The sequence below is a fragment of the Vanessa tameamea genome, chromosome 16 (genome assembly GCF_037043105.1).
Source record: "Vanessa tameamea isolate UH-Manoa-2023 chromosome 16, ilVanTame1 primary haplotype, whole genome shotgun sequence".
Taxonomy (NCBI): Eukaryota; Metazoa; Arthropoda; class Insecta; order Lepidoptera; family Nymphalidae; genus Vanessa; species Vanessa tameamea.
In genome coordinates this window covers 9,060,342-9,087,277 of record NC_087324.1, presented here as the reverse complement: position 1 = coordinate 9,087,277, position 26,936 = coordinate 9,060,342, and the positions used below count along the sequence as shown (strand labels likewise).

At 32.3% G+C, this 26,936-nt stretch overlaps 2 protein-coding genes across 3 annotated transcripts in view; one reads left to right on the top strand and one right to left on the bottom strand.

The window, feature by feature from the left end:
• The first annotated feature begins 702 nt into the window (after positions 1 to 702).
• Positions 703 to 12,556, top strand: LOC113403081 (85/88 kDa calcium-independent phospholipase A2). The gene is made up of 16 exons (XM_026643522.2): positions 703 to 774; positions 950 to 1,033; positions 1,111 to 1,321; positions 1,404 to 1,494; positions 2,115 to 2,282; positions 2,485 to 2,616; positions 4,189 to 4,366; positions 5,781 to 6,222; positions 6,697 to 6,882; positions 7,887 to 8,155; positions 8,455 to 8,598; positions 8,807 to 8,933; positions 9,651 to 9,796; positions 9,944 to 10,059; positions 10,733 to 10,947; positions 11,663 to 12,556. Exons 2-16 carry the CDS (start codon positions 1,021 to 1,023, stop codon positions 11,664 to 11,666), a joined length of 2,442 nt encoding a protein of 813 aa, XP_026499307.1. The 5' UTR covers positions 703 to 774; positions 950 to 1,020; the 3' UTR covers positions 11,667 to 12,556.
• Positions 12,557 to 14,321: 1,765 nt separating this feature from the next.
• The window catches only part of LOC113403082 (protein cueball), a 35,371-nt gene continuing 22,756 nt past the window's right edge, over positions 14,322 to 26,936 (bottom strand). The window contains exons 2-7 of one of the 2 annotated variants that reach the window (XM_026643523.2): positions 26,236 to 26,632; positions 25,511 to 26,164; positions 25,074 to 25,262; positions 24,398 to 24,592; positions 23,338 to 23,446; positions 14,322 to 14,694 (exon numbers count right to left, since the gene is read on the bottom strand). In XM_026643523.2, coding sequence (XP_026499308.2) covers positions 14,584 to 14,694; positions 23,338 to 23,446; positions 24,398 to 24,592; positions 25,074 to 25,262; positions 25,511 to 26,164; positions 26,236 to 26,632 — 1,655 coding nt within the window. In that variant the 3' untranslated portion in view covers positions 14,322 to 14,583. The remainder of the gene's footprint in view (positions 14,695 to 23,337; positions 23,447 to 24,397; positions 24,593 to 25,073; positions 25,263 to 25,510; positions 26,165 to 26,235; positions 26,633 to 26,936) is intronic. The other variant, XM_064217247.1, reaches the window with a different exon arrangement.

The window sequence follows — 26,936 nt, the reverse complement described above, 5'->3', positions numbered from 1 at the left end:
ACGTGGTTTAACATTTTTTTACTAAAAACAAATTCACCGATAGAAGGAGAGGTCATCAATGATTGCGTAATTAGTTTATTGTCAATAGACAGGTTGAAATTAGAATTATTCAAACTCGAAATTCAGTAACGTCAACTCTTACTAAAATATTTTTTATTGTTACTGACTAATCTTTTTAATATACTGCTTTTTGATAGGTAGACTGCGAGAAAAAAAATTATATCCAATGTACAACATATTTCACACCTTTATTATTTTACGTAGTACAAACTAAAATCGAATTCATGGCAAGTGTTTGCAATATAAGGTAAAACATAATTTTAACTATAAGTATGTTGTTAATTTTTTTTAAAAGAAAAAGCATTACTCTTTTTATTATATGACTTTAATAATCCATATATCAGATTTTAAAACAAAAGGCAGATAAAGCGCGCGAAACATAATAGATTGTGTGAAACAAAAGCGAATACAATAGTGTATTTATAATTAAATACAATTTTATGTAATTTCTTTATGAAAAATGAATTTTTTAGTAGTCAATTATGAATGTTGAAAACCTACTTCTAAACTATTAAAATTATTTAAAATAAATTATCACATTATTCTAATATAAAATTCTGATCTAATTAAATTATTTGGATGTTTAACAACATCTGTGGTTGAATATCACTCACTCACACAAAGAAAAATAATCATAATACAAAATTACAAATCAGAAATCATTAAACTAACTCTGTCAAATCTGTCAGAGCATAAAATCACTTCAAATAACATGTTCGTATAATTTGTGTTTAAATTTTTTAATAATTAGATAAATTATTTGTCTTGTGAAGTCGTCAGTAAGCATATAGTTACTACGTTTTATTAAGTTTTAGCCAATATGTAACAATAAAGAAATGACGTTTTATTTAGTTTTGTGATAAAAACTCTATTGGATTTTCTTTTACAGCATAAGCGGTATCACAACAATATAAAATATAATTCGAAAAATTCTATGTATGTGAATTTTATAAATCCAAGATGTTGAATTCATGTAAGTGTATTTTAGGAAATTACACACCATTTTTTCATACATATTTTAGCGTTAATAATGATTATTTTTTGCAATAGTTATCCGCGGAATTTTTAACATTGAGGAACCGCCAAATAAAGTTCTAGAAGTTAGATCAGACAATTATATATCTCGACCGATACAATGTAGAGCTGACTCAATGTTACTTTATGGACCAACTGCATCTTCTGATCGCAATAATCCACGGGATAAATATTATGAAATAATTCTACACAAACCATTTACAGTGAGCATGTACCATATGTACAGGTATGTCATTAATATTTTTAATTTAATGATTCACTTCTACTATTAAGATGTACAACAGTAAATATTTTTCATTTGTCATCAGTTTATTGCGTACTGAGGATCTTCGGACTTGTGAAGAACTATTTATTGTATATAACGAAAAAATTCCGCATTATATCAAAGTAACAAAAGATGTGAGTAAATCCACACAATATAAAATGTACAAAAGATATTAAATACATATGGCGTTACATAACATTCTTAATAATCATATTATTTTATCTGTGTAAATAGGTCAATTGATTATAATTCATAGACATCACACTATTTTTAATTACAAAAACATGAAATATATTTTATATTAAAGTAAAAGGAATTTTACTTATTAGTTATTGTGCATATGCAATTGAATTTTTAAAACATTTGTGCCATTTTTCTATAAATTAGTAACTAATCATGTAGCTAGTAGCTATATTGCAACTGATATTTGAGACAATATTTTTATTAACCACATTTATTTAGTAGCTTTTATAAGTTAAGTAGTGATTAAAATTTTATAAAATAAATAATACATAATCTTGACTATAAATGGCAATACTTGAATCTTGTTTTAATATCATTTTTGTTTTATATTTGTGGTACATAATTTAAATTCAAATCAATTTGAAAAATTAAATAGTGTGGTAATATGTCAAATTCATTATGTTTAATTTAAGTAAAGTATACCATTGGTTTTTATTAAATGCTTAATAAGAGTTAATCTTATTGACAATCTATCCATCCTAACTTATTTATTATATATTATAATTTATAGTGTTCAGTAGCGAGTTTGCAGAGAATCTGTGATACCTTAACCGAGAATAAGTCTTGGTCATTAGCTCATATGGTGGCTCATTTTGGCCAGTATGAACTATTTAATGATCCTGATATACAGAGACAAATAAATGAAGTGGACTCAGTCACGGGAATAACACCTCTAATGGTATAATTAATATTTTATTCTTAATAGTTTATTATAGTAATGATGAACAGATTTAATATGTTTTCAATAATAAAAAAGAGGACATTAACAGTAAAAGAGGTTTACGTTTAAAGAAAGAGCTGTAGTATAACTGTGATAATGTTGTTTTTTTTTTACAAGTTTTCATAATTTAGATTAGTGTTCCAATTTTTTATCTGTGCAGATATCGATAAAAAATGTCAATGTGCGTATGGTACAGAGCTTAGTTTCATTAAACTGTTCTCTGGACACATTAGACCATGAAGGGAATACTGTGCTACATTTTGCAGCTGCCAGCAACAAAGACATTGTTAATGTAAGTTGTTTACTTTGTTGTTAAATGCTTTTTCATTTTAACTTGTAGTTTTTCATTGTATTGACAAATATCCAAACTATAGGATGTAGGATGAACTTAACAGCTTCAGTTTGAATCATTTGTTCTTAGAAATCCATTAAATTATTTTCTAAATTATAAATTTGCATGAAAATACATACAATACAATATTTGGGTAATTCTACGATAAGAGGTTTCAAGTCCATAGAGTATACGGCCACAGAGAGAAGTTCCTGTTTTTTCATTAAACACTTATATTACGATTTTTGTCCTATTTATGTATCTTTTCACGTAAGGGCAAGTCACTTTATGGAAATTTTATTACTTTTTACAAGGCCAGGGTAAATACATTGGCCAGGGGAGAGACTTTGTGGCAATAAAAGTAACAATATCAATAAAATCAACTTTCAATTAAACATTGTAGTTAACATAGAATCAGACTATAATATAATCTTTTTCCGTGGTAACATGATGATATTAGACAATAATATAATATCAATATGAACAAAGTACTTCCTTTATTTTTTAGTTTTAAGAATTTACCAAAATTATTTAAATTACTTATTTAAAACTGTTTGTTGATAAAAATATGCTTTATCTAAGTTTGTTTCTACTAATATAGATAATGTTCTTGTTTCCCTGGTCAACAAGTCTCTTCCCTCACAGTTATCTTGCCAGGGGAAATATGGCAGGGTAGAGACGTTTTCATGATAAATTTTATTGTTTTAATTGACATAAGAAATAATTCGGTACATTTTGCATCACAATTTAACTATTGCATTATTATTAAAAAAGACCAGTAAATGCAAATAAATTAAATGAATCATATAACTTTTATGACTTATGGGGAGAGACACAATGACCTCGCGAAACCACCACTTTATACCAACGCGTCGCAACAACTTACAATTGAAGGCGCTCTTAACGGCTCACGTGTTTTCCACTGCTAACTTTACGTCGATAGATGACTTTGAGCGCTATTAGGAATATGACCCTTTTATATTTGTGTTTGTAGTAGCGGAATGAAATTTGCCAGGGTAGATACCCTAAAACAGTGGGACAAAAGTTAAGTTTAAAAAATATTGCAAATAAACAAATATTGTCCTATTTTGGCTTAACAATACTTAAATGTATTTACTGAAACTTGTGTTTAACATACTTCAGTTTAATAACTGATACAAAGAGGGTATGTATCGTGCGCAAATTAAACTGAATCCGTCAGGGGGACAGGCCAGGGTAGAGACTTTTTTTAGACTTTATAGGGAATTTCAGAAAAATATACTTTAATTAGCCATTTCAGCGTGACGTTATTTGTTAAAGTACATTTAGACGATGTGTTTCATTGCAAAAAAAACAACATATAGAATAAAAATTACATTTTAAACCGATTGCCGCACAAGTTACCTCATCGTAGAATTATCCTTTTATAGTATATTTTGTATTCTTTTAATGAATAAATAGTTGTGTAGATATTTAAATAGAAAAGAAAATGTTTTTGTGAGTTATATCTTTATTTAATGTATCTTAATGATTGCATTTTCATTCAATATTTAGATCCTAGTAGGCAAAACATCGAATTTGCTGAACAAATATAACAAACAAGGCTACACCCCTCTGCACATGGCATGTATTGCAAATGCACCGGAATGTGTGCGTGCACTAATAGTTGCTGGGGCTGATGTTAATTTACCCGCTACTCCAGGGACTACTTACACCACTCATGCAATGCCAGGTATGTACTACTTTCGATTTTTCTAATCGTTGTTATTTAAATCAAAGAAATAAATGACAAACTTCCTTATGATCCTACAATGTTATAAATTAGAAAAAAAATGTCTTTTTTTCGGTAAGAACAGATGAAATAAATAAATTTCAAATAATTGCGTGTATCAATAAGTGTATAAAATAAATAATTCGACTAAAACTAAACAAATCTTAGATATATAGATAATCAATACAAACATCCTGTCCTTTTCTTGGTTAAAAACTAAACAAATATTATTTTATTTGTGACACAATATTTATTCATCCTATTTATTATTAATTTTACTTTTATTTATATATTATACTTATTTCTCCCATGTAAGCTTCGTGATAAGACAATTGAAAATTATGTTATCTCTGTATAGTATATAACGAAGTCGCTTCCCGCCATTTGTTCGCTTAGATCTTTTAAACAACGCGACGGATTTTAATGAGGTTTTCATCAACAAACGAAGTTATTCAAGAGGAAAGTTTATGTGTACAATACATGCGTATTGTAACAGATAAAAGCCGAGAATTTCAACTTTCCTAGCTGAATTTCTTTTTATTTTTGCTCTTCGATCTAAACGTTGTATATAAACCATATTGTACCTGTGACTGTGTAATGTAGTTTTACAATTTATTAAAAGCAATATCTTGAATGACTATCTATAAATACAGTTTAATCTGCAAGACATCGAATTTTAATTGGAAGAAAACTTTTGTTTTGTTATGTAGAGGCATATTTAGATAAGATTTTGTTATTTTTTCTTTTGAGGTTACACTGCAAGTGCTTACTCATGACATCCATCCAATGAACCCATTCAAAGTCTTATTCTATTTCAGCGCACCAATATCAATTAATATTGGTGTATACGTTATTTTAAAATAACCCTATGCATTTATTTCTTTTATTTTTCCGCGTTTTATGCTATTTCTAGCCTCATTACGCTTATCGCTTTCGTAGAATCCCTGTATTCAAATGGGAATCCCGATCTTCATTCCAAACGCGTTAACGCGTCATTATTTGGCGCTCTTCCTAATATTTCAAGTCATTGAAACATCAAACAATAGTAAATAAACTATAATATCGTAGTTACATTGTTGATATGGCCCAGCTGACTAAGCCACCGAAATACATTACCGCACTAATATAGCATATAAGCGACTGATATGATTATATGGTTTCAGTCTAAAGCGATTTGTTGTCGATAGTTCTTGTGCAAAATGGAATCGAAATGTTTTCTTGCTGAATTTCTACCAGAACTATCAAGTAATTGTCGACAATTTTAATGATTTTTTTTTTATTTTTTATTAGTGATCTTCTGTGAAAAGTGTGTTAAATATTTTTATTTAATATTATCTATAGAGAAAATTTTCGTTTTGCCTAACGACTGTTACAGGTATAGTTGGTGATGTTCTCCAAGAAAGTCAGTCGAAATTATTCCAACAAGACATGAAACGCGGCGGCACACCGTTGCATTGGGCTATATCTAGAGAAGTCTTAGAAGCGTTAGCAGATAAAAACTGCGATATTCACGCCAAGAATTTCGATGGAAGAACTGCATTACATATGATGGTATTGCGAGGCAGATTGGAATGTGCCATAGCTTTATTGTCGAGAGGAGCGGAACATTCAATCGGAGATAATGAGGGGAACACGCCTCTGCATTTAGCGGTCAAACAAAAGAATATCACTTTAGTTCAAGCTCTGATCGTTTTCGGCGCTGATTTAGAAGCGAAAAATAAAGCCGGTTATACCGCGAGGCATGTTGTCCCGACAGAAATGACAAATAGCAATTTTGACAAGATCTTATATGTTCTGCATGCCGTTGGGGCTCAAAGGTAATTATTTTTTAATTAAAAAAAATATATATATATATATTAAAAGTCTTCCTTAATCTTCTTGTGACCACAAATTCGAGTAAATATTAAAAGAGAAGATCTCTGACAGGCGAGACTGTAATCATTGTATTAAAATAATGTATTTATTGCATTTGCTTTACATTTTGATGCATTAAACCAAACTGAATAAAAATATAATCAGAAAATTTTAATCATCATCATCATCATCATCATCGTATAACTACAATGTAATAGATTATTTACTAAATTTATCTTTATTCCGGCCAAATAAAATCGTACCTATAATAAAGGATTGTTATCCTTAGTTTAGTGATTTGTCGGATGTCTCGTCGTCGGACGTGAGTTGTACGCGTTCGTCATTGTAAATTTTAACAAATTCCTAATAGTTCAGTCAGTAAAGACAAAAAGGAGCGTTTAAGGGTTGACACAGTGCGTGTGTGCGTGCGTGCGCAGGTGCTCGTCGGACGCGAGCGGCTGCGGCGCGGGCTGCGCGGCGCGCGGGGAGTACAACGGCGTGCCGCCGCCCGCCGTGGCCGCCGCCGCGCCGCGCGCGCACGTGCAGGACATGCTCGCCGCCGCCGCCATGGAGCGCGCCGCCCGACACGCCGCGCAGCGCCCCGCGCTCGACAAGGGCGGCCGGTGAGTCCCTCACTCTTACGCCTCGACTCGATGCCGTCGAAAGCTTAGCTGCCTGCGGCCTCGCCGTCGTGTGAAAAGATGCAGATGTTAGGTTAGGAGAAGAGACACAACTCATTCAAAAATATTGACGACTTAGTGATCGACTCTATCGCTCCATCTCCCCGGTTATTCCAAACTAGCAGTACTGATGTCACTGTGCTCTTAAATGGCTAATGCGTCAATTTAGATTCCAAGAGTGGCTGGGTGATACTATATTGTTTAATTTCGACGATGCCTTTTATGATCTAGATTCTAGAGCAACGGTTATCGTCGTTATGTTATCAACGAGCTTATAACCGGTTTCTAAACGATAGTGTGCAATTGGAATTATTAAAAAAGCAACTATAGTCATTTTATTCACAATCATCTAGATTCTGGTTTTTTTCAGCACCTCGTTGGTCTAGTGGCTAATTTATGCTGCATATCTCGATAGTTTAAACTGAACTCCTGAACACTTTAACTCTTCAGTCGTGTTGCCGGCCCATTTAATTATGAGAGTTATGAAATAGAGGATGCACTTGTGTTTACGCACATACTCAAGTTCTCTAAATGGAAGCAGGAAAAAAGTTAAACAAACCTTAGATTTACATCATTCATGCTATTTACTAATAACTCAACTATATTGTGCAATACTTACCGTTCTTGATTAAAACATGTTTATTTATAATACAACACTATTACACTTAACAACTTAATTGCACTTTATTTTTCCTTCTAAAATTCTTAAAACACTTTCGTCGACGTTCAAAACGCCATTTTTCGCAAATCCATAGTGAATATCATAGATTAATCAAGCTCTCGACCAATGATATCGCGTCAGTTTGCTGTCAAATGTAGTTTATTTGGCTTTTCTCCTGTTATGATTGGAATATAGTATAGAATTATTGTACCTTTGTATAGCCGGGACGGGGCTAGTTGATACTAAAATATATTTTGCATCTATAAATTAAATTTTATATTTTTAGCTTACTCTGCTTGGACGGAGGCGGTATAAAGGGCCTCGTATTGGTGCAGATTTTATTAAATCTCGAGGCAGTTGTCGGGAAACCGATCATCGAATGCTTCGATTGGGTGGCCGGGACCAGTACCGGAGGGATCCTGGCATTAGCCTTGGCCTGTGGAAAAAGTCTTAGAGATTGCCAGAAGTTATATTTTAGGATGAAAGAACATGCTTTTGTGGGAAGTAGACCTTATCCTACCGAACCCCTGGAGACCATTCTTAAGGATTGTTTGGGTTTGTTATTTAATTTATTATTGTTGTAATTGTAAGACTTATTTTCACCATTCCTAAGAATTTAAGGTAATCTACGTAATACAAATCTTAATGTTTAGTAACTTAATTTTTTGTAACGTAATGTTGTTGTTAAAACGACTAGAGCCTTATTTCTTTTTAAATCATTTTTTTTCTTATTTTTTATTTTTGTTCTTGGGTAGTCTAATTTTTTCTGTTCTTTGTATAATAAGTAAAATTCAAATTTTCATATAATTTGTATTTCTTCTCATATTATAATTGACATTAATATACATTTTCAGGAACTGAAAGAGTAATGGCAGATATCGACCATCCAAAGCTGATGATTCTGGCCGTACTAGCAGATAGGAAACCCTTAGATTTACATATGTTTAGAAATTATCAATCTGCACAAGAAATTCTTACCGAATACAATGGCACCTATAGTGAGTATTTGACGATACACGTTGCATTTTAGTTTGCAGGACAATTTCGTTATTGATGATATATTATTATATATCAATAAATATATATATATGTTTAGGGACGTTAGATATATAATAGATATAACTTGTCTTAGAGGGCTACTAGGTGGCTAGTCATAAAGTTTTATAACAACATTATCAGTAAAACATATTGTTTCAACCATTCTAGGCCCCACGATGGAGGGCGGCGACCAGTCGTGGGTACTGTCACCCCCCCTGCCGCCCGCCGAGCAGCTCGTGTGGCAGGCCGCCCGCGCCACCGGCGCCGCGCCCTCATACTTCCGCTCCTCCGGCAGGTACGCACGCACGTAGACAGAGAGAGCGAGAGACGGAGAGGTAGGGGAAACGAGAGTAAAAGAGATAGCCTGCATATTACAAATAGTACTGAGTGATAAATGAGAAATATTTCTAATGATACACTCTTCGTCTCTTGTGGTTGGTTAACATTAATTACATAACATTTATTATACGAATATATTGTACATAAAGCATTTTACAAATTCATAGACATCTTAGATTTAGTCCAATTGAAGGAGATAAAAGGCAGATAGGAAAAAGAAACTACTTTAACCTTAAATTGACATAATGTTTAATCATTAGTGACTAATTGTGAATTTAGTAATCAAATAATAATAAAAAAATTAGTAGTTTTTTTGAAACGGACATTATTTACCCTGAAATTAAAAATTAAAAACTACATATTGTAACATTTATCAGTCTACCTAGGTAGGTGGGTCTAGGTAGACTGATAAATGGATCACTTAATGGTAAATCGGCATCACTACCCATAAACATTGTAATGAAATAAATATTAATCATTCCTTACGTCGCCAATGTGCCACTAACCTTGGTAACTAAGAAGTATCCATATCCCTAGTGCCTGAACTTGATACTGGCTCATAATTTGTAGGGCTGTTCAATGGTAGAATAAGTGATGTGTATCTACCCAGACTTGCATAAGGCCCCACCATAAAGTGCTGATCAGAATTCTACTGTTTTATTAATTTTTACAGATATCTAGATGGTGGACTTATCGGTAATAATCCAACTTTGGACGCATTGACTGAGCTGACTGAACTGAGTTACGCATTGGAAGCAACGGGTCAACACGATAAAGCTAAGGTGGCGCGTCCTAAAGTCATCGTTTCTTGTGGAACAGGTTAGTAAACACTAATGGAAGTGATTTTTTTTTTTTTACTATGTAATGTAACAGCCTGTGAATATTCCACAGACTCATCTTTTTCCACTATATTTAAGTAGGGCTAATTATTTAAATGCTTAAAATTGAATTTATTTTAAATTTCAGGATTGGTGCCACTGACAGAGTTAAAGGATATAGATATTTTCAAGCCTGAGGGTCTCTTCGAAACGGCGGCGTTAGCTTTTAAGCTGCCGAAAATGGGAAGCCTTTTGGTCGATCAGGTTTGTACTCATTTTGTTTATTGAAATGTAAATTGATATATAATTACGGCTCGAGTGTCTTGTCGTTGAGGGTGCCGAGGGTCTTATACTATTTATATAAGTATAAGAATACGTAATGCAAGGAGATTACGTGTAATAAAATGCGTACCTTTTGTGGTAAGGTGTTCTAACACTAAAATGGGGGGGTGTCCTTATTACTTTTAGGCTCAGATGCTTCATAACAGTCTCATATATTATTTTTGATTTCACGGGCTCATATACATCTATATAATATTTAATTAATTTATTTTTAAATTGAGTTTACTATTTTTGTCGTATTATTAGAGTATAAAATTATTACTTAAATCTTCAATTTCTCCACATGTTTTTACTATTAATTACTTATGTATTATTTGATTTTCTTAGCTGGGTCCATCATTTGTTCTACTTCTTCTTAACCTGCCTTTTGCCTTTGTTTTAACCAGTAAGGTCAATCGTTACTTTGGAGTCAGTGGTATTGGAATTTTCGAGATCTCATTTTGTGTCAATGACATTAGATTCAATAATGTCCTTCTTTACACCTTTATTATTTATTGGTGGAATTATTTATGAATATCCGTCACTGGTTAATAAGATTTAAAAATATCAAAGAATCAAGGTGGTTTAACAGTATTAAATGAGGCTGGCGTTGCAGGCGACGCAGTCGGACGGGCGCGTGGTGGAGCGCGCGCGCGCGTGGGCGGCGGCGCTGGGCGCGCCGTACTACCGCTTCGCGCCGCAGCTGTCGGAGGACGTGGCGCTCAACGAGCGCGCCGACGAGCGCCTCGTGCCCGCGCTGTGGGAGGCGCACGCCTACATGCGCGCGCACCGCGACCGCCTCGCCGAGCTGGCCGCCGTGCTGCGCGACGCGTACGTACCGCGCGCCGCTGGGTGACCCCCGGGCCCCCGGGCCCCCGGGCTAGGGACCGATTTTGAATTTGTTGCGCGTGTTGTGTGTCACGTGATAAATCGAATTTAAGTCACTTTCGGCCGCTATATTTTGTTTGTAAAAGTCCAGTTTGTCCAGTCAATTGACGCGAACTGTACTTGCTGCATCTGGAACCTATGACATTTCTAAATAACAGGTTTTATCGACTTATATATTTAAAGCGAAAGTTATCTTTCGAACAAGCACTTTTCATCCTAGTACTTATCATCACATTTCAGAAATTGTGCATTCCTTGTAATGACTGAGACACATATGATATTGGTTTTACACGCGTCCAATGAGGGTCGATATACAACTTTTATATTGAAGAACAAACGTGAAAAGATAAATTCTTGTTTTTTCCGGCTAAAAAAAATAATAAGCACGTGTTTTAAATATAAACCTTCCTCTTGAATAGCTCTGTTTATTTATGAAAACCGCATTAAAATCCGTTGCGTTATTTATATATTAGTTTACAAGATTTAAAAGCTTGCAGACGACGGGTAGCGACTGTTTTTTATACTATGTAGAGAAGAGTAAATAAGTTAATATAAAAAATATTCAAAATATTATTTTAAGAAAGAGCAAAGATCATTTATATGAGATATGTGCCCTTGTGTTAGTATTTTTGTTTAATTATTAATATTTTGTTTTCAGGTGAATTGTTATATAGAGAATGTTCTACACGCACACCGCTTGGCTGTCAAGCGTCACATACCTTGCTAGGTGTAATCAAGCTGAAAGCTTATTTATATTCCAATATTACTTATGGGTATATCTTTTAGTTTATAGAGATATAAATCTGCATTAAGTCAGTTGTTACAGGTTAGTTATAATGGAAAAAAAATCTCTATAGTTGATAATTAGCACTTGTGTGTGATATTGAAATAGAAAATGTATTTTAAGTATATGACGTAATATATATAATCTATATTACATTAAATAGTAATTTAATATTTATTTTCAAATGTTTTTTGTGTTGAGAGTTGTGTGTATTGATTGTGTACATTTATTCTAGAATTAGAATATGACTAGTCAACCTTTAAAACTTAATGTGACTTGGTATATCGTAAAAATGAATTCTGAGCTTTGAATATTATCTACTAAATGTAATATGTAAACCTTGTAGCTTAAATATAAGATCGATATTGGCGCAGCTGTTTTTTCATCCTGTATTGTAACTGTGATATTTCAAAATTCTGTAAAATGAAGAGAATAAATAATTGTTAACGAGGTAAAATGTATTTTATTACAGAAACACAGGATTTAATTTGCAAAGCACTTTATTTGTAAAAGTTTTCACTAATGGAGGCTCATACAAAGACTCAATAATATCACATTTCTGATGTGGATATTATTAATCCACGAACTAAGCTAATTCTAATAAAAATGCTATACTAAATTAACTAACTATACTAAGTACCAACATTAAGGGTTTGAAGCGATCAACAGTGTGGTAACGTATCCAAATAAAGACAGAAATTTTGAACAAATAATTTAAAAGAAAATGTAGATGAGGGTAATTTTGTGAGATTCTACTAAAAAAGAAAATTTGACACCAAGGATTATAACAAACGGCATACAAATTTGTTATATTCAAACATGTTTATAGCCGGCAGCACTAAAGGGGTTGGCAACACCAACCAGGAGCTAGAAAATATCTAGCAGAACGCAGTGTAACCTTCGTACTACGTCGTAAATTGATTGCATGTCATGTAATCACATGTAAAAAGTTGTCAGGTGGGTCTTATTGAACACCTAATTTAGAATGCTAAGCGAGAACGCTCTGAGGTACTTAAAATGATTATACAAATATAGGAACGTAGACTCTTACTCTAAATGTATGTTTAACAAATTATTACCAAATATTATTTGGAAACTTAAGTTTAAATAAACAACGCACATGTAGGATATTCACAAGGTAAATGGTCCACAAAGCTTTCAATTTAAATTAACATCAACATGTTCCTAAATTGAAACAAAATTTTACTTTTAATACCATAATTATATAAATATACAATTATTTGTTCATTTTATTTTTCTTATGAATATTATTGGTAATGCTGAAACAATAAACAGTCAAAAACTGTAATCATTAATATAGTTCTTTGAAATAATACAAGTCGCTATTAATATTAGTATTTTTTTTAACGTTCCCGGCGGTTTAAATAACGGGCGAACATTAGCCATTCCTTACATGGCCAATGCGCCGCAAACGCTGTTGATGACCCTTTTTAAAACTTAAAACAATAACAAATATTTTAAATCTATTTAACAGTAAGCGTATTGTTTGGCACATCTAAAAACCCTTCAATTTTGGGTTATTTACTACTGATAATGAAAATCACACTACGTTATAGCTTATTGACTTTATATGAACCACGTAATATTATATATTCTTAATATGGAAATATTTAACATGAGTTCAGAGAAAATTCTGATCGGTTACTATGTATAAATTATTCAATATTCATATTCAATTCATGGATAAAGAGTTGGTAATATTAGAATTAACTAGAATTTGAAAGCAATGGGACCATTTTCGCTCATTCGTTAAGTGTTTAAAATAAATAAAACTATGAAATTATATTAAATTATTGAATGACAATTTATATACGTATTTATTGCTTGGTGCAAGTTTCAACTTAATTATTGTCAAAAGCGTAAGAATTGAAACACATTTTTTTTTCATTTAAGTAATACAGTTTAAGTTTTTGATATATTTTGTTATAGATTTAAATGGCCTTTACGCTTTACATTTTTTTTAATTTCGTAAAGACTGCAACAATTATGATGTTTTTTTAAATCTTGTTCTTATTTTGATAATTAAAATACAGATGTCAGGATAAAATGACTTATTAATTGAAATTAATTTTGTTACAAGCCTAAATTAATAAATAATTAAATAATTTTGATTACTTCAAAAACTTATTTTTATCATTGAACATGTCACTAAGAACGATAAGTATAAAATTATAAATTAATTTAAATAAATATAGGTAAATGCGCCTAATGAACAACTTGCTAATATTACGGAGTTTGAGAATTTTGAAAAAAAAAAAAAAATTAGCAATCAAAAATAATAAGTAAACTAAAATTGTATTAGTAAGTACGTGAATTTTTTAAATGTCGATTTTCATAAAATCCTATTAGAAGTCGAGTTTAGCTAAGTTTATAAATGAACATCATGTGAAAAGGCACCTTGTGATACAAATCATATCAAATCAATAATCCGAAATACATTCCAATCTTTTGTACAACCTTAGAATAGGTTAGCTTAAAATCTAATTCTATTGGACTTTTAGCTGCCTTAAAAAATCTATGGGGTCATAGGTTATAAAAGTTACATACTTAATAACATTAAAATATGACAGTCTACTAACGGTATTGCTGTGTTAAGTATCAAAAAATAATTTGTAAATGGCAACCCCGTATTCATAACCTACAATCCATCGAAACCAAAATAACTTTAACGTAACCAGTTAACATGGTTCTCGCGCCCTACATCGAATATCACAATAACCTTTGGACTCATCACCAAGTACATAAGTACATAAGATATGATTTTCTTTTTTTTTTTAATAAATATCGTCTTGTTCCATATTCGCGATTAAATTACGCTTTTCTTCTTTACCAGGTTTCGCATCAACTAGAGTCGGTCGTATCGCGTTTCTTGGTTCAAAGCAGGGCTGAAACAAAAACAATTAAAATGAAAGAGGTTGTATGGTTTAATACCTTAGAATTTTCTTATTAAAAAAAAAAACAAAAAAAATACTTAATTAAAGATATTAAGGTCTTCGAGTGCTATACATATTATTAAAATAATAATAATCAATACAAATATTAAAGCAAGCTGGAATCGCTATTCACGGTTGACGTACGACGTGACGACGTTCTGCAGTGCGATTTTGTAAGAATTCATTTCGTATATCACTCGTGAAATATTGACAACTTATAAATTTTATAATTATAATCGTCAATGTTACATATTCTGACATTTCACGCACTCGTTCTGGGGTGAGATTCGAGTTTCTTGTTAGATTAGATAGATTAGATCTACGTTGCAAAACAAAAGAATGCAAATGCGCTTTGACATTATTAATTAGCATAGAAATTAGAATTTATAAATATTTATATGGGCCTGGATTAGTGTTCATTGAGGTTAATTAAATAGGTGGACTATTCAGTACACTGTTGCGTTTCCATTCCATACAAATAGGCGGCAATTTATGTGTCTGGATGTGTTTGCAACAGAAGAATTGTTAGCAGAAAATTTAAATAGTTATTACAGTCATGTACGTCAGCATATGTTAAAGTAAAAGAACACACACATGTTATCAATTGTAACAATGTTAAGTTAAAGAAGTGAAATGAAATCAATTATAATTGTTTTGATCGTGTGAAAGTATCATTATTTTCGAGAATATGAATTGTGCATTTTCCATATCATAAGTGCTATTACGTTTCACTTGTTCGTGTGTGAAACCCGAGTACGCTACGTTTGAAGAACGGACACAATAATTTCATCTTAATTGCGTGAAATGTTTTTAATTGCGTAGTGTGTGTATCGCTACATATTATAAAATATCCTTACGCCGCATCTGTACGCGATTAGCTCAAAAACTACCAAATGAATTTTTATACAGTTTTTACTAATGGATGGAGCGATTTATGAGGAATGTTTAGGTGTAAATTGGTGAAAAAAATATATATAGATAGAGATATAATATTGTATATTATGATATAAACATTTTATGTAGATTTTTATTCTACCCGTGCAAAGCCGGGTATCTAAACATTAAACGACGAAATGTTTTAAATATTGTTCAATAACATGAAAATATCTTTATCAATAGACGTACAAAAGTTATAAGCTTTTATCAAAGTGTGAATCCACGCGTGAACTTACATAAGTGGATATTGAAATCGTAATATAAATTAATATTTGTTTTGAAATTGCGACCTCTGTACTTTGTATTTTAAACACGAAGTTCGTGCTAGAAAATTTCTATACCTTCTAGAATATTTAACGTGTGTGTAATATACATTTATATATTTATATATGTATTAAGATAATAATAAATCACTTTCCTTTTAGATAAACTGTAGGTGTCAGCTCTCTCTAAATAGGTATAATTTTAATTATTAAACTGTTTACTGATAGCTTCGTACTATCTGTAAGGTCAGTGTTTAAACGTAATTTCTCTGAGTTTCGGTCTGTATGTGAACAAAATTAGTCATTATGGCAAGTACGTAAGTACTAATATTATTCGAATAAATATTCTCCATATAGATTTCGTTAATATGCGAATATTAGCTGCAAGACGTTTATTATAAATATTATCTTAAGAAATTAAATAGAGCCTATTAGATAGGTAGAGTAGATACATAATTTCTTTATAATTTTGTACAATAAGGTCTATTGTTCATCTACAAAGTGTCTATGTAGTACCATTTACTATTATTGCCAGAAATTAACGAACTATAAATTATAACATCATAAATTATCTTATTATGATGTCGTTCTGACCAATTTCGAGAATATCGGACAATCTCGAGGGCATATTAGTGTTCAATTGTGTGCCCAAACACAGGTGCACTCTGAAACCGGAAAGAGTTTAGGCGCAGGATCAACGACATAACCCGTTTTCCGCCTTCCGGGAGTGTACACACTTCTAATTTCCAAACTTCGGACTGTTACTGAGAATTTTCCATAGATAAATATTTTTACCTGATCTGAGATTTGAACCCAGAACCTCCGGATTTGTGACTATGCAATATTATGCAGACACTAACCCAAGGAGACAGTCAATATGTAACGTAGAGGCAATTATTGAGCAAGGCAACTTTACATGTGGTTACTGTAAGCTATAAAATTTTACTTCCTGTAGTTGAAAACCAGAATATTATTATAAAATATTTGTATAAGTTAAAGTCTTAACATGTCTTATTCTTCATATATCGAGGAGGTCCGAAAGGCTGACGGCTAAATCGAAACAAATATATTTCCGAGCGGAAACCGAATCTACATTTAATGGCATTGAGAGGTCGTCGTTATCACTACGCCGGCGGTCATTTTCTATTCATATAATTATATGTATATCTAGTCTTGTCTTTATGTTCATTATAATTTTGTAGTAAATATTTTCAATTAGGAGGCCAAATATAGGTTTTTGGAAATGTATTCTGAATGTGCATTTTACATAAATCTGTTCAGACTAAATTTAAATTTCCTAATTACCTATTTTATAATATTATAAAGGCGAAAGTAAATCTCTCAGTCTGTTGCTTACGCCTAAACCACTAAAACGAATTTGATGAGATTTGGCATGAAGCAAGCATGAACTCATGAATGATTTTATGCTTAACGACTGACAACCCTTAAAACATAAGTGAATCCGCGGGGCGACTACTAGTTAGTAATAACTTTAACATAACCTAGATAAAAATATATAGAATGTATGATGTAGACTACTACTTGATATAGACATTTTATACAATTGAATCAAAATGTTCCACACTAAAGTAAGAAAATTTGTTCAAATTCATGCAGAAAGTTCTTATTGAGAATTGATCATTAATTTAAGTTACGAATATCAATTGTATAAGAATAATCATTTTTAATATAAGCTTATCTAAAGTTATATTATTACGTAACTTATTTGTCTGTATAGTCGGTCAATATACTAAATATTATTCTTTAGTTGTCAACTGTCAGGAAAATAAGGCGGTTATATCGGTGGTCATATGGTTTTTTATATTTATAATAGTTAGTCGCACTAATCTCAAGTACTATAAGCACAATTCCAATATGCTATATGTTTTCAGGCTTACGACCCTGAGAAGCGAAACGGTATTACAGTATGCATAAAAGTCAATCAATAATAATAATCGATATGGAAAATTGTTTAAAACAATTCTCCTAACTTATAAGGGTAATGAATAATACTACGTTCTCGATCCAACTTCGGTTATTATTCACAAAAAATTACCTCAGCTTAATCGTAACTGAGGACTTATATTTGTTTAAGTTACGATACGAATATATTCCGATCCGAATTTGACCGAATCGTTACCTTTGTAGAATAGGTAAATGCCTGAAGGGCAGAGATTATGTTTCGATTCGATTGTGGTAAACTAAAATTTGTTAGTAGATTTAGGCTCTATTCCAACCGTAAGAGGAGAAAAGCCCAATAAACAACAATTTACAGCAAATTAACGCGATATCATTGGTCGAGAACTTGATGAATCTATGATATTCACTATGGATTTGCGATAAATGGCGTTTATGAACGTCGACGAAAATATTATCGGAATTTTGAAAGTAAAATTAAAGTAAATATAAGTAGTTAAATGCAATAGTGTTGTATTATACATAAAGATATATCAATCATAAACTCTTAGTAGTGCACAATATAGCCGTGCTATTAGCAAATCTCATGAAACACGTAAATCTAAGGTTTGTTTATCTTTATTCCTACTTCGATTGGAATAGGCTTTAGAATAGGTAAAGGCTGAAGGACAAAGATTACGTTTCACTACGAATTGGGGCCCAGGCATATAGTCAATGTTCCAAATTTGAAAAGGACACAGCTGGTCATACTCTTAGTTTTGCAAAATATTTCAATGACCTCGACAAGTTTTATGTTCCAGTCTAAAATAATCATTATATTAAAGAAGTAAAATTAACTTACATTGAATAACATCACCGACGAACATTACGTTGACCTTGGAGGTAATAAATAAAAATAATATTCAAGTCACAATTACGTACTATATACGTTTACTTTTATTTTTGTACTTAAAATAATTTCTCCTTGACTGCTAAGAAACTATCTGATTGTTTTAAAAACCATTGTTGACCGCGGTCGTATTATAATACTTTAATATAATTATAATTGGTGAAACCCTGAACGCCATGGTTAAATATTATTAATATTAAAATGGTTTGAAGTTTACACATTCAAAGAATTATCAGTTTCGAAGAAACTTTGAAATCACGTCTTTGTACATCGATTGTACAGTCGCACGCATAATTTCAGTTTAGTTCATTTGATTTGAAGTTTTTTTTTATATATTTTAATAGGGAGGGCCACCTGTTGGTCTGTGGCATAAAGCGATTAAGACAACTTATAACCCTCATTAATAAATGGACTAAATACCGCGAGGGAAATATAAAAATCGAATTGGATCGGCCTTCCCAGCTTTATGTTCTAGATATCGAATATATTGTTTAAAAGAAAAAAATCTTAACTCTCTCTATATTAATGAATGAGCAGATATACTAAACCAATATATGTATATTTTTTTATGTAGACGGACCGGCTACCATATTGGCCACCTGAAGTTATGTGGTCACCAACGCCCAAACACATTGGCACTGTTAGAAATATTAACCATCCCTTAGATCGCTAATGTACCACCAACTAAGATGTTATGTCCCTTGTGTCTGTTACCCTGACTCACTCACCCTTCAAACCAAAACACAACACCAAGTTTTGCTGCTTGGCGGCATAATAACTGATGAGTTGGTGGTACCGACCCAGACGGGCTTGCACAAAGCCCTGCCACCAAGTAAAAATATGCATAAAAGATATTATTATACAAATAAGTAACGGCGACTCGCAGTTTCACTCGCTTTCAAATTTTGATTATTGACGTAACAATCGTGAACTTTATGTCCTTATAATGTTAGTGTGTAAAAGTATTGTACAAAATAAGATTTTGTATTATATTTACTTACATGTATCGGGTTGACTAAGACCGCGACATATGCCTATAATAATTGTAAAGCGGTATCGAACTCATGACCTCGCACGCATATGACAACTACACCAGTTGTTCGTGTACAGTAACGAGGAACTATTAAAGCAAGAATTATTTAAATGAACAATTTATTTAAAATGTATAACTGTGCCATTTATTCGCAAGTTGAATTTTTTTTTTTTTTATTAAAAAGTTCTATATAACCAGAATTCAGGTTTATACAACTGCTTATTTTTTACTTAAAAAGTTTTACTACCACGGTATATAAGATCTACATTCATAATAGATAATTCAGTGGAGGAACGTACAGCGCTCCTAGCGAATATGGCAGTCACTATGAAAGTTAGCACATATGTATATTTTTTCTCGGATATATTCTATGAGATGTTATTCTATCGGAGGTCACGCTACAGCAGATTAACTATACCGTCAAACCGATTTCCATGACAATTGGCGAAATTCAATACGGACTATACATAACGAATGTCATATCTGATAATAGTTGTCAAATTTAATTTTAGTTACATTCCAACGCATGTCATACTATAGAAAATAACGTTACTGAAAAATAACGTTAACATCGTGATAATTCCGATAACAGTTTAATTACTATGTAACGTGATTAAGTAATAAACGCGATCATATGTAAAGTGCACTTAAAATATAAAATTAAAAACAAATACAAGCGAAACGCATCGTCAATCGGATAACAATAAGTTGAACTTGACCTGTTGATCTCGATTCGTTTACGTGACAATTCTACGTCCATTGTATAATAATAGCACGTTTATTTTACTTCAATGTTAATTTATAGAGATGCGATAATACATAGGACATATTTGTTAATTGATTTAAATAAATATCGCGTTAAATCAGTAAATTGTAAAAAAAATAATACTCGAAAAAATTCGAAAATATTTACATGACATCATATTTTGATTAACTTATTTTATAAGAATTGTTTTTTTTAAATATCGATCAGAAAAGTAGATTTATAATAAAAAATAATATCACCGATTAGACGAATTTAAACGTTATATGTGAAAAAAATCTCACTAGCACCGAGTTATGAAATTGAAGGTGCCTCAGATAACTCACAAAGCCCTCTGTTTGTCACGTGATCGTTTTGATTGACGTCCAATCGGACAATTTGAATGAAGGTATAGAGTAAGTATAAGGCAGTTTCCTACACGTCAATCTTCCATAGACATTGGCATTCTAAAAGTTTTATAAACAACTTTGCTGCTTTCTACACGAAAGTATTATATATGACTACCTATAGGTATATATTAATGTAAATATATCATAATCTATTTCACTGCAAGTACAGCACTGTTAATGATGTGTAACTGCAGTAAACTTTAGTGCAAGATTTTGATATAGGGCTGCCACACTTAATCGCATTACGACGTTAATTTCTTACCATGCAACTTGACACGTTGCGCTGTGACACGAATTTTTAAAAAGTGCAACGTTAATTTTCACGACGCAACGTCGCAACGTGCCACAGCGCGATATCGTAACGCTCTTATGCCTTAAGTGTAGCCTAACGTATTGCTTTAATGACATTCAAATCCGATTGATATTAGAACAACTCTTTGGTTCGTTTAATAAACGTCAACCTTTTCTAATTAATGTTAAAGGTGTCTTTGGAGTATGCAAGATTGTCGATATCACGCCAGTGCAACGTTATTTTCACGACGCAACGTCGCAACGTGCCACGGCGCGATGGCGGAACGATCTTATGCCAATAGTGTAACCTAACGTATTGCTTTAATGTCATTCAATTCCGATTGACATTAGAGCAACAGTGGTTCGTTTAATGAAACGTCAACCCGTTCTAATTAATGTTAAAGGTGTCTTTGGATTACGCAAGGTTGTCGATATCACGCCATTTCGTTGTATTAGAGTTATTGGTTGCTAAGTGATATTATTATAATTTCCTTGACTACTTATTTTGATCTTGAACCATATTTAATTAATTATTGTAACTATTACATGATAGTAAGGCAAATATATACAAAAAAATATTAAAGGTAAATCCGTTATTTTGTAAAAAGAGAATTCATTACTGATATAACTATACATATTATTAACAATGATATATTAAAATATACATATATATCAACAAACATGCGTACTTTTAAATTGTTTTATATTAAGTTTTTAACAATTAAATAATGTGACTTATAGACGTTGATTGACGTTGTTGAGCGGGTATTCATTTAAACAGAGATTTGTCTCTTTTTGTCATTATTGATTTGACAAACCAAACAGGAAAGCTTAACTAATCTCCCGTTATACAACTTTTATAGTTAAAGTAGTAAACCGTTAACATTAAAGAGTATATGGGGATTGACTTATATAAAGACAAATAGTCTAATTTAGTATATTATTAACATACAAACACATTTAGGTAATCTATTATACAAAAAGAAAACGATTTTTTATATAAATAAATTGATTAATTAAATGAATGCAAAGTCCAAACACTAAAAAACTGATAATGGCTCACATATTGTGTTATGTATATCATACAAATACATATATATAACGGAATGATTTTGCGAATAGGAGAGGTATTCTGTAATCTGGACAAACTCGAGACTCACCGCAGATCACGATCGTAAAATGGCAGAAATTGCCTTGCGACACTGACTATATTTACTATGACATTGACAGAAGGAAACAGAAAGAAACAACAACGCATCATCATATTATATTACCGTAAGTCGGTTTACCACGTTTAGCGAGATGTGATTTGACGAGTTTTTTTTTTAATAAAATTTTTAAGATTCGTGCATTGGGTTGTTAGGTCGCCAAACTTAAAAGCCGAACAGACCAGCCAGTTTGTCTGGACATTTGGGTCAAAAAGCCGGACACTCTACATTATTGAAGATTTTATGTATTAATGATAAAAAAATTGTACGTAAAATTAAGATTTTCTGATTATTACCATAAATCTTGTTAAATTCGATGAATGAAATATAAATAAAATCAAATGTATCTGAGCATAAAATCATATGTAATCGAAATAAATAAATAAAATGTAAAAGCCTAACAAAAGCCGGACACGGCGAACACCTTTTGGGCGGACACGCAATCAAAAAGCCTAACTATGTCCTGCTTTATCCGGACGCCTGGCAACCCTAGTCCTGGGCCACTCAATGATAAGTGGTAACTACCGCCCATAGAAATTGGCCCCGAAAGAAATTTTAACAACTCCTTATATCGCCAACGTGTCACCAACCTTGGGAACTAAGATGTTATGGTGTGCCTGTAGTTACACTGGCTCGCTCATCCTTTAAACCGGAATACAACAATAAGTAATACTGCTTCGCAGTAGAATATGTGTGAAATAGTAGTACCTACCCAGAAGGGCTTGAACAAAGCACTAACCCCAACTAAAAGTAACAAACTTTTTACAGAATAGTATTGATATTACAAATTTCATTTTGTTCAAAATAGGGAATTAAAATCCGAGTGAGATACGAGGTGAGTTCTTTCATCTTACAGAATAACGATGGTGTTAATGAGGCGCAAGGTAGAGCTTTCAATAAACTTACCGTTTCACAGATGTTCATGTTGCAACAGTTCTCGATGGTGATCTCACACTGGTCGGGTCGCGCCGTCAGCGGCGTCACGTTCTTGTTAACAATTATACGCTTCTTAATCCTAAAAATAATGTTTTCAAATATTTATACAATATTTTATAATAATGCTCACGATATCTCCGACGTGAGATAAAAATAATTATCTATAAAATGTTTTTTTAATTTTATAAACGTCATAATTATAAAATAAACAGTCGCCCATTGACGATAGCTGTTATCTCATGTCATGAAAATATAAAGGCGTAACTGTTTTCATTTTTTTTTTAAGATTTATCGTTATGATCACGACTGTCGACTAAACAAATTAATTTCGTTGTACATAATCTTCTAAGTTCAAATGAGCAATTTTGCTATACATCAAAAAAATACATATTTGTCGACTCTTAACGCTTTCGCTTAATTTATTTTAATGAAGATAAGTTTTTGCTTTTTATGTTTATCTTTATAGAAGTTTTTCCTCAAAAAATGACTACTAAAATTCCAACCAAACGATATTTACTCATTAAGATAATAATTTTTAATAAACTCCCTGATGTAATATACCTATTAACAATAAATGTCATTATTAAACGAATTTTAATTTTAAACGAAAATAACTAATTTATGTTGTTTGTGCATTATTTATATAACTGTAACTAATTTACACTTACTACTTGTAAGTATAACGGGTGGCTGTTTTTTTTATATGTCTTAAAGTTTTTTAATTAATTCATTTGATGTTATTATTACGAATTTATATTTCAATTTATTTTCGTTTAAAATTACTAGACCTGATATGTTTAAGGCTACTTAAAGCTATATACTGATTTACCTACGCAACGTTCATGTACGTCCATAAAAGAGGACTCTAACGGTTTTGTACTTTTTGTGCTTTCTAAATACACATACACTTAAATAAAATGTATACCTTTGGGTTATGAGTACGAATTTGTTAGAAAATACAAGACGGAGAGTCACACACACTCAGCCACTATTAAACACACATGCACACGCGCGTCACTTAGTCCATTACCTGGGGCGCCTCTTCAAATACAAAATCTTGGTTATAAGCATTGCACAAATGAGGCAAAGCAGTCCACAGAGTGTTCCAAGCACCATCAGTATGGGATCTCGTATCGGGTCCCATCCCGATGAGCAGTTCTCATCTATGTAAAGATCGTTAGAGGAAGTTCCTAAACTCCTTGTGGCGTTATCTCCTTTTGTGCAACTGGAACGAGATAAACATAGTTATCAAAGATTTGAATGTTATTGATGGTACGCTATTTTTCAGTAGGTAAATATTTATCAAAATTTAATTTTGGATTGATAATCTTATAAAGTGACCCGCGACCGATCTTCAGATCGTTATGGTCAAGGTCTAGATCCTTTGTTAGATTAAATCTCAAAGAACTTGACACTAATTTAAAATATGTTAAAAATTGACTTAATATAATTTTATTAAAAGTACAGATCATATTATGTACAATGCATATAGTCACTGTCCTAGAAAAGACAGTATTGTTTAAAATAATTATTTTTTTATATTTTTTTTAAGTAATTTTAATTATTTAAAACGTCATTTTAATTATAAACGCATATAAAAGCTTTAAGACGACGCACGTAAAGAATTGCAGATACCTCACTGTACCACGATTATGACGATATATTTTTCAATTAATGTGAATTTTTCAACGTTTTCATTAACTTACTTGCAAGATTCAATAGTCGGTGCGACTGTGGCTTCAATATTGCGCGATTCACATCGTTCTCCAGCGAAATCGTTTGTACATTTACAAACTAGCTTGTCATTATTTCCCAAAGAACACACGCCTTCGTTCAAACAGTACTGAGAACAAATATAGGCTTCGCATCTCGTTCCTTTGTAGCCTCGTTTACATCTGCAGCGAAATTAAACCAATAACTAAATCTTTATTTAAGAAAATTTATTTATGTATGTGAAAATATATTTCGATCCAGGACTTCTCTTTAGTGCATTAAAAAAAAATCTTTTAATTTAATAAAGATATTAGATTGTAGCTGATAAAATAATAAATTTGTTAATGTATCTTTCACGGCCAAGAAACATAATGAACTGTTAAATTAATCGAGCGTTGCTGTAATGTATTTTATATTTTTGTAAACTCACTTGCATTCTGGTTGACCTTTGTTGTTGACGCTACAATCGCCATTAAAACAGAAATTTTGGCAAACCGATATTTCACATCGCTCGCCAGTAAACCCGGGAGAGCATTTACAATCAGAAATGCCAGTTTTAACACCGTGCAGACAAAATAAGCCAACGTCCTTTGGAATATTCATCGCTTCATTGATAAGAGTCTTGTTTTCGGACAGGCCAGCCAGTACCGTACAATCGGTGACACCAGCCGTTTGGTCCCCTATTTGATAATTCGCTACAATTCCAAAAGGAACCTCATTATTGAAAGCTATCAATTCTTCAGGTTCTGTATTAGGAGGAGCGTTCTTCGACAATTTCCAAACTGATTTAAAACCCCAATCGACCCAATAAATATTATCTTTCGATACGGTTAAAGCGTTCGGCTGGTGGTAAGTTCCGACTAATCTTGTCTTTCTGTCTTTTCCCTCTAAATCTGACGATTCAATGGAGTAGTGAATGCCTTCTTTATCGTCGGCCCAATAAAGGCGCTTCGTTTTCTGATCTATCGCGATACTGACGGGCATGTGGATATTAGTGTCAACGATAATCTTCCTTTCACTGCCGTCGAAACGTGCCCTCTCGATTGTAGGTTTTGTAATGTTGGTGTTCGTCCAGTAAATATAGCTGTAATATAATAATTCATAAGAAAATATTCTTTAAAATATATTTTATTGGATTTTCGTATGTAAACTTACCCCCTACAACTGTCAACGGCAATGTCTCTCGGGATTTCGTCGTCCATTTTTATTAAGAGATTACCGTAGATGTTATTCTTCGGTCTCGGCCAAAGTGATATCCAGTATACACTTCTCTCATTAGTATCGGTCCAGAACATTTTGCCCGTTACAGGATCGAAAGCTAATCCTTGAATATTTTCATAAGATCTCCGACCAACTAGAGGTTGATATTTCCTAGTGAGTAAATTGTAGCTAAATATCGAGGCATTGTCATTTTGCTTATCGACAAATAACAGCATGTTGTGAACCGCGTCGTACGCTAATGCTGTGAGATCTCTAAATCTGATCCCTTCATTGCTCGTTTTTGTTTGATTCGTATAAAATTCTAGTTGGTCCCCAGTAGTTATTGCGATGTCTGAAACAAAAATGAAACAATTCAGGACCGTTTAAAAACGATACAACTAACCACGTATGTACTATAGCAATGTTTCGCTTTTTTAAATGAGGACTAAGTCACAATCGGGCAAAGGCCTACTTCACTGGCGAGTATGAAATGAGTTACAACACATAAGCTCATGAAAATTTAGTAGTGCCTGTCCGGACCTGACCATGCACTCTTCGATTCATATTCGCGTGTGCTAACCACTGGGTCATGTCAGCTCAATCTTAGAAATATTAAATCAATTCAAGAACACAATGCTTTTGTTTATAAACAAAGG

Excerpts from the sequence above, each read along its gene's own strand:
- LOC113403081 (XM_026643522.2), top strand. Across the intron at positions 4,367-5,780 it reads CACCACTCATGCAATGCCAG|GTATAGTTGGTGATGTTCTC; the intron begins GTATGTACTACT and ends CGACTGTTACAG. Across the intron at positions 10,060-10,732 it reads GAAGCCTTTTGGTCGATCAG|GCGACGCAGTCGGACGGGCG; the intron begins GTTTGTACTCAT and ends CTGGCGTTGCAG.